A 12,207-nucleotide genomic window follows, 5' to 3' on the forward strand; every position below is an offset into this window, starting at 1 on the left:
AATTCCCCGCAAATGCCGTCGAACCAAGGCAAGTCGGTGTCTCCCGGTAAATCCGTAAACAAACCATTCTCTAGCAGACGTGGACAATTTCTATTTCACCGGCTAATTTGCTAATATATATTTTATATCTGCTATATATTATCACCATACTCCTTCTTTCCTTTTTAAATTTCATTCGACACCGCTCAAAAATAAATTAACAGGAATTTTAGAACCAAAATTGTATTTTTTTCGATAATATAAATACAATACAACGGCAGAGTTATTTTTCTCTGAAAATATATTTATTTAATCATGTTTCATCGTTGTTCAGTATTCTTACATCACCGAGTACTGTATTTATGGCTTCATCTCCCGTTTCTCTCTCTCTCTCTCTCTCTTTTTTTCCTGACGAATAAATTCTTTTTGTCCACTCGTTACAGTGGCCCTTTGGTTAAACCGTTGGAGCGTCCGCTTCTTTGCGTTTTGAGTTCATATCCCGCTTGGGAATTAAATTTCCTTTTTCATTCTTCCCGGAATCAGTCAAACACTCAATGATCACTTCCTCCTCTCGTTCTCTCATTCGGCTGCGCTGTAAGAATCGAAGGGCTCCAATCGTAGTGCCCTTTATCTCCAAGACAACCACTTCTATTACAAAGGATGAAAGTGGCCCTATCTGCGTATAAAACAGGCTGTTAAGGAATGCACTCATTGACATTCCTTTGTAGGCAGGTGGTCTACTATTATTAAGAAGCAAAAACATAAATCCTGTTTTGTATTCTCTCTCCTTTGTTTTTTTTTTCTCATAAAATACGAAAAAGAAAAAATGCGTGTAAGCGTCGTTAAATGTTTCCAGTAATTTCAATAAGTGTTTTCCAGTAATTTAAGCGACAAAATTCTCAACCAAAATATTGGAACACGTTCGTATATTATTGTATAATATATCGAAGAAAAAAACAAAGAACGTTCAATAAATACTTAAGATTTCTTTTACTCGTTTCACTCATTAGACTGTGGCCATGCTGGGGCACTGCCTTGAAAAAATTTTAGTTGAATGAATCAACCCCAATACTTATTTTTTGTAAAACCTGGTACTTATTCTACCGGTCTCCTTTACCCAGCCTCTAAGTTACGGTGACTTACACAACACCACCGGTTGTCAAGTGGGAGTGGGACACACACACACGACAGGCTTCTGTCAGTTTCCTTCTACTTAATCCACTAACGAGGCTTTGGTCGGCCTGAGGCAATACTAGAAGACCCTTGCCCAAGGTGTCCTACAATGGGACTGAAACTGGAACCATGTGGTTGGGAAGCAGACTTCTTACCACACAGTCAGTCCTAATCTTATAAAATATTAACCTCCCAAAAATGGGGAATCAGTCTCCAGTCTCTCACGTAACAGACAGGAATACTTACCACTATACTACTCTTTTACTTGTTTCAGTCATTTGACTGCGGCCATGTTGGAGCACTGCTTTTTAGTCGAGCAAATCGACCCCAGGACTAATTCTTTGGAAACCTAGTACTTATTTTATCGGTCTCTTATGCTGAACCGGCAAGTTGCAGGGACGTAAACACACCAGCATCGGTTGGGGGGGACAAACACAGACACACACAAACACACACACACACACACACACATATATATATATACACACATATATACACACACACACACATATAGGACAGTCTTCCTTCAGTTTCCGTCTACCAAATCCACTCACAAGGCTTTGGTTGGCCCGAGGCTATAGTAGAAGACAATTGCCCAAGGTGTCACACAGTGAAACTGAACCCGGAACCATGTGGTTGGTAAGCAAGGTACTTACCACACAGCCACTCCTGCGCCTACTAATTACTACTAAGTAATTTTAATTGAACTTATTGAATTCTTTCATGCAGTAAGCTGGCAGAATCATTAGAGCATTGGTCAGCTTTGCTTTTCATCCCTCTGGGGTCAATAAAATAAACAACCCATGAAGTGCTGAGGTCAGTGCTATTGACTTATCTCCTTGATCTAAAATTACTGATCTTATTCCTAAACCACAAACTATTTCTGAATTCTTCATACTGAAAGTAATTTATCTATTATTAAATGAAGGCACATGCAAGAGAGATGTTTGCGCTGGTGTGGTCATGTACTATGGATGGATGAGGAGAGATGTGTGAAGAAGTGCCACTCCCAAACAGTTGAAGGAATCTGGGGTAGAGGTAGACCCAGGAAGACATAGGATGAGGTGGTCAAGCATGACCTTTGAACGTTGGGCCTCACAGAGGCAATGACGAAAGACCAAGACCTCTGGAGATATGCTGTGACTGTGAAGACCCAACAAATAACATGAGTTCATGGCTGTTTCCTGCAACAGCTTCACATAGCAGCCCCAGCCCATCCAAAGTACCTTGGATCACAGGACGGTTTGCTATGCTTACCTTGGATCCTGCTGTGCTTGAGGAGACCTATTGAGTCGAGTACATCAACATCAAAATAAAAATCAAATGGAAATTGTAGTTGTGATACCCATGCTGGTAGCACATAAAAAGCACCAACCAAATGTGGATGTTGCCAGCCTCCCCTGACACCAGTACCGGTGGCACATAAGAAGCACCCACTAAACTCATGGAGTGGTTGGTGTTAGGAAGGGCATCCAGCTGTAGAAACACTGCCAGATCAGACTGGAGCCTTGTGCAGCCTCCTGGTTTCCCAGATCCCAGTCAAATCGTCCTACCCATGCTAGCAAGGAAAACGGACTTTAAACGATGATGATGACATGGCTCAGTGGTTAGAGCATTGGGCTCACAATCATGAGGTAGTGAGTTTGATTCCTGGACTGGGTTGTATGCCATGTTCTTGAGCAAGGCACATTATTTCACATTGCTCCCGTTCACTCAGCTTTAGAAATGAGTTTTGATGTCAATGGTGCCAAGCTGCATCAGCCTTTGCCTTTCCTTTGGATAACAGCAGTGGCAAAGATGACAGAGGCTGGTATACATAGGCGACTGGGTCTTCTATAAACAACCTGCCTGGACTTGTACCTCAGAGGGGAACTTTCTAGGTGCAATCCCATGGTCATTTGTGATTAACTCTTTAGCATTTAAACCGGCCATATCCGGCCAAAAGTATTCTGCCTGTTTTATGTTCAAACTGGCCAGATCTGGTCTCTCACACCAGCCCCACAACATCGTTTTAAAATTTAACAGCTACCTCATCAAAATCTCATAGCTACAAGATAATGCATGATTAGTTCAAAACAATGTGGATAAAAAAGCATTAATTTTGGTAGAATAATGTGAACACTAAAGGGTTAAAGGCGGTCTTCTTTTTAAATGATATTAAAAAACTGTTATAAAAATATTCTTTGCAGTCTTCAGTATTATTGTTTAACTATAACTGGCAGTCGGTTGGTTACAACAATAAGACTGGCAGGCTGGAAATAAATCAGATATTAGTGACAAAAGCAGTATTATTACTAAATGGCAGTCTTTAAATTCTGCTTAATGTACATGCATTATAAGAGTGCAATAATACTGCAGCGTTTATCCTCATAAAGCTTTTTGTATAGACATTTAATGGATAAAAACATTGAGTACCATCCTGCACGTATGTATAAGGCAGGCAGAAAACCATGCACCAAAACATTTTATGTAAGGTGGCACGCTGGCAGAATCATTAACACATCAGGCAAAATGTTTAGCAGCATTTCGTCTGTTCTTACATTCTGAGTTCAAATTTCACTGAGGTCGACTTTACCTTTCATCCTTTCAAGCTTGATGAAATAAGTACCAGTTGAATGCTGGGGTCAGTGTTATCAACTTACTCCTTCCCCCAAAATTTCAGGCCTTGTGCCTATAGTGAAAAAGGGTTCTTATTATTAAGGTGGTGAATTGACAGAATTGTTTGCACACCTGTCAAAATGCTTAGAGGTATTTTGTCTGACTTTACGTTGTGAGTTCAAATTCCACTGAGGTCGACTTTGCCTTTCTTTTTATCGGGGTCAATGAATTAAGTACCAGTTAAGTACTGGAGTTGATGTGATCAACTGTCTCCTTCCACTCAAATTCCAGGCCTTGTGCTTATAGTAGAAAGGATTATTATTATTATTTTTATTATTGAATGAAATGGCAGTGCATGCCATCAAAGTGACACTGGGGTACAATTATATAAAGCCCAATATACCTATCATGACTACCCATCTGATAAGGGTACACCGAGGCGCATGCATCACAACCATATGTGTACGACATGGTGATCTTTTATCAAGATAAACAGCGCATGACCTTGCAGAGAGGGCCCAGTTAGAATATTCTCAGGTTGAGTAACCTATCCCACTCAAAAGGTCCCTGATTAACGGTTTATTATTTTTCATTTTGTTCATCATATACATGTTTTCATCATTATTTTGTGCATTTTATTCGATTTTGGAAAAATTCTAGCATGTCTTTGACAATTATGGAGTGTATTGAACTTACTTTGCATGTGGATTATATACATATGTGTGTGTGTGTGTGTGTGTGCAAGGTATGCCAGAAGATCTGCAAATCTGATGGAGTCCTCAAATGACATTTTAAGATCCACAAAGATCAGAACATAACTGCAGCTCTTGGAGGTCACAAATCAGATATGCAATCTATGTGGGTGTCTTTTCAAAACATTGTCTGGTTCAAAAAGGCCACATTAGATGCCATGATGGTTCTAAGGTGTAGGTACAGGAGGTGGTCAAACTCTGCAATAGGAGAGACAACCACCGTATGCATGTAAATGTTTACCCAAATGTCATGCTGTCATGTACATGTGGACTATTACATACTCTCTGATATGCAATGATGAAGAATATGAAATGTCTGTTGAATGGCAATCCAGACACATACTATCATCTATCCACTTTTTCTGACTAGCTGTTATTGTTTTATCTCAGGGTAACTGTGATGGAGCAGACTTATGAACAAAGACATTCCAGCCATAACCTTCTCCTTTTTTTAGGTACTTCTTGGCATCAACAGCATCATCATCATCATCGTTTAATGTCCGTTTTCCATGCTGGCATGGATTGGCTGGTTCGACCGGGGTCTGGGAAGCCAGGAGGCTGCACCAGGCTCCAGCCTAATTTGGTAGTGTTTCTGCAGCTGGATGCCCTTCCTAATGCCAACCACTCCGTGAGTGTAGTGGGTACTTTTTACGTGCCACTCAAGGTGGCGCTGGCATCGACCACGTACGGATAGTGCATTTTACGTGCCACCAGCACAGGTGCCAGGGGAGGCTGGCATATGGCCACGATCGGTTGGTGCCTTTTACATGTCACCGACACAGACGCCAGTCAGCGCTGGCATCAGCCACGTTCGGATGGTGCTTTTACATGCCATATATATTTATATATATGATGATGATGATACATCTTTGTGTTTCTCCTCCATCACTGTGTGACATAATGTTGGTTTGTTTATGTTCCTGTAACTTCGCAGTTTAGTAAAAGAGACCGATAGAATGAGTACTAGACTTTTAAGACAAAATTAGTATGGGGATTTGACTTACTTGACTAAACTATTCAAGATGGTGCCCCAGCATGACCCTAGCCTGATTATTGTAACCAGTGAAAGGTCATGTTTAAAAGTACCACTTAGTGTCTTCTTGACCTAGGGCAGGGTGCATTACTTGTCACATAACACAAACTATGAATTAATTAATTACTTGATTCCTAAGCAAACTCAATCGAGGTTTGTTCTGGTCAAACCACTATGGCATTTTTCATTTTGAGTCAATGTTTTCTTTCTACTCTCTCTGGCTATAAATTAAAACTACCTAAAAGCAGGTTGATACACACAGGCATATTGGGTGCACCTCAATACCAGTGGTACATATCCAGGTTAAAACATGTTTTTAGTGCATAAGAGAACCTTCTTATGGAAGTTCCAATGACTCACATATCGGACTGGGGTGATTTTTTTTCTTCTCTTGTAAGAATATGTCGTATATGTCTTTAACCCTTTAGCGTTTAAAGCAGTCATATCTGGCCCAAATGTTTGATCTGTTTTATGTTCAAAGTAGGCGCAGGAGTGGCTGTGTGGTAAGTAGCTTGCTTACCAACCACATGATTCTGAGTTCAGTCCCACTGCATGGCACCTTGGGCAAGTGTCTTTCTACTATAGCCTCCGGTCGACCAAAGCCTTGTGGGTGGATTTGGTAGATGGAAACTGAAAGAAGCCCGTCATATATGTGTATGTATATATATGTATGTGTGTGTGTATATGTTTGTGTGTCTGTGTTTGTCCCCCCTACATCGCTTGACAACCGATGCTGGTGTGTTTACGCCCCCGTAACTTAGTGGTTCGGCAAAAGTCAGACCGATAGAATAAGTACTAGGTTTCCAAAGAATAAGTCCTGGGGTCGATTTGCTCGACTAAAGGCGGTGCTCCAGCATGGCTGCAGTCAAATGACTGAAACAAGTAAAAGAGTAAACCAGCTGTATCCTGTCTCTCACACCTATTCTACAATGTCATCCTAAAAACAAACAATTACATCTTAGAAATCTCAGAGCTACAAGATAATACAGTAGTAATTTTTATAAATGTGAATAAAAAAGCATTACATTTGATAAAGTAATCTGAATGTTAAAGGTTTAAATACTGTTCCTTGTGGAAGTTTAGTAAAAATTGTATATGAAAATTGCACTACACCCAGAGTTGTGGGTGTGGTCTGTTCTGTGTCCTGGTTTTTATAGCATTCAGCAGGAGACAGACTCATCGTATTCCACCTCCTGTGAGACCACTCGTCTGTGAGGAGAAAATTTTGTGCTTGGCTGTATGGTAAGAAGTTTGCTTTTCCAACCACATGGTTCCAGGTTCAGTCCCACTGTGTGGCACTTTGGGCAGGTGTCTTCTACTATATCCTTGGATCACCCAAAGCCATGTGAGTGGATTTGGTTGATAGAAACTGAAAGAAGACTATTGTATGTATATATATATACATATATATATACACACACACACACACACACACACGTGTATATATGCATGTGTGTGTTTGTTTGTTCCTTCACCAACTGGTGTTGGTGTGTTTATGTCCCTATACCATAGCAGTTTGGCAAAGGAAACTGATAGAATAAATACCAAGCTTAGAAAAAAAAAACAAGTCCTGTGGTCGATTTTGTCAACTAAAATTCTGCAAGGTGGTGCCCCAGCATTGCCACTGTCTAATGACTGTGTTGTGTGACAAGTACTGCTCCGTGTCCCTGCCCTAGGTCAAGAAGACACTGAGCGGTACTCTTAAACCCTGACCTTTCACTGGTTACAGTCATCAGGCTAGGGCCATGCTGGGGCACCATCTTGAATAGTTTAGTCAAATAAGTCAAATCCCTGTACTGATTTTGTCTTAAATGTCTGTACATATTCTATCGATCTCTTTTACTAAACTGCTAAGTTATGGGAACATAAACAAACTAACAGTGTGTCATACAGTGATGGAAGACAAACACATATAAACATACATACATACAAATAAACATACATATAAACATACATACATACAAGCGTACATACATACATACAAATGTACATACATGCAAGCGTACATACATACAAGCATACATACATACAAATGTACATACATACATACATACATACATACAAGCGTACATACATACAAGCGTACATACATTCATTAATTCATTCATTCATACATTGTTTAATGACTGCTAAAACTGAGCAAACAATATCGAATGTCTTGCCCAACAACTCAATTGCCTACCCTGTAGTAGAATTGAACTCCCAATAAAAGCTATTTGATTTCAGTCAACAGTTGTAGGAACATCAGTTAAGACAGCTGTTCAAAGCAGATGTTACTCGAGAGATTTTCAGCAGTTTACATTGATTTATTGCTTTGTGAAAACAGTTTTAACAAATATTCTATTGTTTGTTAGCTGTTTCTTTATAAAGATGTTTGTTAACGTTTCTGTTTAACTCCATGTTAAACCTGATTCTGCAGATTTATGACCGAGCACATTCCAGCTGTGACCACTCCATGTGTATGTCAGTAACTATGTTGACCAGTGGGTTCCCTCCTTGAGAGAGTTAGGTGGAATTTGATGGAGATTTGGCTGCTATTTCTCATAAGCCATGCAACTGCTTGAGGGATCAGTGGTTCTCAATGAGGGTCCATGTAAGGTTTTGTTGAAATTTATATGCAGTAAATTGGTTGTACTTCTAAAGTACACTGTGTGATAAGAAGCTTCCTTCTCAACCACATGGTTCAGTGTTCAGAATGGAAACTGAAAGAAGCCCATTGCATATATCGGGGAAACCTACTTTTTTTCTGTTGAGGGCTTATATGCCCCATTAGTAGACTATTTCCTTTAGTCATTGCACAGTGATCGCTTATAAGCTTTAAGCTTATAAAAATCCCCGTAATGTAATGGTTTGGCAAAAGAGACTGATAGAATAAGTGCCAAACTTAAAATAAGAATGAGGGTTGAGATGTTCAACTAAACCAGGGGTAGGGAAACCCCCACCTGTGGGTGCAATTACGCCCATAAGCCCATTTTATTGCACCTACAGGCTGGCGTACTTGTATGTGCCAAATATAGTCAATTTTTCAGTTATAAAATTTATACAATACTCGTCTGCCTCTTTGCAACATAGTCCCACTACGACTTAAAACGGTTAGACTCCAACAGAAAATAGTCCGGCAATTGCCATTTGAATGGAAATTTTGTTTCCACTATAAAACACATATTGCTAATTTTGTACCAACCCCTTTGAGACCCAACTACACTCTTGCTGAGAAATACAGAATACCTCATAAGTAATGTAAATGTCCTAAATTCAGTGGTGGCATTAATGAAGATGTTATGTGTTAATTTAATCTCTGTGAAACTCACCTTTATTAATGTATATCGAATTATACATAGATATATACAAGATTTACATAGATGTAATAGTTAAAACTTGTGATTCTCCGGCGGACCTTTTTTTTTTTTTTTTTTGAAGATTTTTGCCCGCCACAAATGTTTCTAGTGACTGAAATGAGAAAAGATGATAAAGAAAACATTACGTTTAATATTTTGTTTTTGGATTTGGTTTGCAAGATTCTTTGTATGAGTTTGTGTGTTGAAGCATATTCTGTTGCAACACGCAATGAAAATTTTAGAAAATGAAAATAAGAAATAAGTGGAAATTTTACCGGTGAGTGTGTTAAATAATAAGGCACTAAAAGAGAATGACTCTCCCCAGACACAACAGAATTACTTTTAACCCTTTAGCATTTAAACCGGCCATATCCGGCCAAAAGTATTCTGCTTGTTTTATGTTCAAACTGGCCATATCTGATCTCTCACACCAGCCCTACAATATCATCTTAAAAATTAACAGCTACCTCATCAAAATCTCATAGCTACAAGATAATGCATGATTAGTTCAAAACAATGTGGATAAAGAAGCATTAGTTTTGGCAGAATAATGTGAACACTAAAGGGTTAATGTATTATTAAAAAAAAAACCGCATAATCTGTTTATCATTTTTGTATTTAACTATCAACTAAATGTCAAGACTTTCATTTTGAACAAGTAATCTGAACATGGATTTTTGATGTCAAATATTATTTTTTATTTTCTCTTTGTTGCAGGTAGTTACTAGCGCTGCCACTTGTGTAGCACTTCTGTTGTTTTTAGGAAATGTTGACACAAAACAGAATTATGTACACGTCAATCTAAGTGCGAAATGGAACTCAACGCCTCTTTTTTTGGAAGCCAGGTAATAATAATTAGTAATTCCTGTTTCTTCTTCTTCAGTAAATAATAACAATAATAATAAATGCCCTGATGTAGTACCAGGCAGTGGCTCTCATGGCTTCTGGTCTTAACTGATTGGAAGTGCTATCATGCACATTGTTTTGTCTTGGTATAAAAGATGGGCTACAGCAAATATTCTGCTCGATACCACAGATTTACTTGTCAGTTGTTTGACCGTAACCAGTTGAGAATGTACCTTGGTGACTGATGAGATGTGCATCTCTGATCATGAGCAGAAGTAGTGGGGGAACATCATAGCCATGAGCTGAGAGGAATTCTTTGGGATTTGAATAATTCTTCTCTGGAAACATGAGTGTTTCGTACATCATCCTTGAACAACCCTTATTCAGGGGCATTTTGAGCAGGATGGGTTACTCGACCTGAAGGAAATTCTAACTGGGCCCCACCTGCAAGGTCATACACTGTTAACCTTGATATGTGATCACCACTATATTACGCATATATGGTTGTGATGCATATGCCTGAGGTACCGTTATCAGACGGGTAGTCTTGATGGATATACTAGGCTTATAGTGTCACTTTGATGGCATGCACTGCTCTCTCACTCAATAATAATAATAACAATAATTAGTTATCACTGTTTCTTCAGTAAAAAATACCAATAAATATTTCCATTTCATCCCTAGTTTATCATCATCTTCATTTACTGCCACTTTTCCATGCTTGCATAGGTCAGATGGAATTTGTTGAGGCAGATTTTCTACAGCTGGATGCTCTTTCTGTTGCCAACCCTTGCCTGTTTCCAACCAAGATAATATTTCCCCTTGACCAAACAAGTATTTTCATTGGAAGACTGGAAATTGGCAGCATTGCTCGTAGGATGCTGACACTTGCTTGGAAACCATCATATAATGTCAAGACAAGAGTATGTGTTTGTGTGGTTAGAAGTTTGCTTCCCAACCACTTGATACCGGGTTCAGTCCTACTGTGTGGCACCTTGGGCAATTGTCTTGAAAATGGACATTAATTGATGATGATATCAAAGATATAAAAAGAAATAATAAAGACATTCAGTAGAATATTAACAGTGAACTGGACTATTATTTGTTGATGTTTTCTTTCTTTCTTTTTTAAAATCTTGTTTATTTGTTTTTCTTATTTATTCATTTATTTCTTTGAACAGTGAGTTCCTTTATCATGAAAATGAAGATTACTTCTGGAGATTTGTGGATGATGTTAGCCAGAGAACGTCCGAGGAGATCAAATCAAGTTAGTAATTCCTTTGCCTTTACATTTCTGTCTGTCATTTCCAATTCCCAATTCCACATTAAGGGGTCACAGACATGTAGTTAGAATGTCACAGGAAAGAATCACAAGAGGAATTCTTCAAGCTGAGCCTAGAGTTATACCATAAATGAGATGGTTGGATAGCATATACAGTTTCAGCTTCCAGCTGGGAAGTTTAGGGATAGTTGCTTTTGTTAGGACCTCTTTGGAAGAGGCACCTTAGTATATTACTCCCACAACCATCTTGGGAACAGTAAGCACCAAAAATAGCTGAATGGATGGCTGTATACATACATATGTCAACATCATCCCCATCATCTCATCATCATGGATTGGCATGGATTGGATGGTTTGACAGGAGCTGGAGAGCTGCACCAGGCTCCACTTGTCTGTTTTGGTTTGATATGGAAAGCAGACATTAAACGATGATGATGATGATGATATCATTATCATCATCGTTTAGCGTCCGCTTTCCATGCTAGCATGGGTTGGACGGTTCAACTGGGGTCTGGGAAGCCAGGCCCAGTCTGATCTGGCAATATTTCTACGGCTGGATGCCCTTCCTTGCGCCAACCACTCATTGAGTGTAGTGGGTGCTTTTTACGTGCCACCAGCACAGGTGCCAGACGAGGCTGGCAGACGGCCACGATCAGTTGGTGCTTTTTACGTGCCACCGGCACGGAGGTCAGGCGAGGCTGGCAACAGCCACGATCGGATGGTGCTTTTTACGTGCCACTGGCACGGAGGCCAGTCGGGGTGGCACTGGCAACAGCCACGTTCAGATGGTTCTCTTATCTGCCACCGGATGGTTCTCTTTTTTTTTATATATATACATACATACACACACACACACAACAGCAATACACATACTCTCTTGTGTGCAACAAACCTCTTTCAGTTCCTGGAAAACAGACATTAACTGATGATGGGGATGATGTTGACATATGTATGTATACAGCCATCCGTTCAGCTATTTTCAGTGCCTACTGTTCCCAAGGGTTTTGGTCGACCCAGGGTTGTAGTAAAAGACACATGCTCACAGAGCAGTGCAGTGGGGCTTAACCTGAGACACCATGTGTCTATGAAGCAACCTTCTTAACTACACATCCATGTTTGTGCCTGTCTCTAATATTCTTTAGTACTAACAATGATAATGATGATGACTTTCCTGTACTCAGATTCATATACAATCTATAACTGATG

General features: G+C 39.6%; 1 protein-coding gene across 1 annotated transcript in view; it reads left to right on the top strand.

The window, feature by feature from the left end:
• Positions 1-12,207, top strand: part of LOC115215729 (UDP-glucose:glycoprotein glucosyltransferase 1-like) — a 204,643-nt gene that overhangs the window by 204 nt on the left and 192,232 nt on the right. The window contains 2 exon segments of the mRNA XM_029785021.2: positions 9,591-9,718; positions 10,901-10,986. Coding sequence (XP_029640881.2) covers positions 9,591-9,718; positions 10,901-10,986 — 214 coding nt within the window.

Source organism: Octopus sinensis, linkage group LG9, assembly GCF_006345805.1.
Source record: "Octopus sinensis linkage group LG9, ASM634580v1, whole genome shotgun sequence".
NCBI lineage: Eukaryota > Metazoa > Mollusca > Cephalopoda > Octopoda > Octopodidae > Octopus > Octopus sinensis.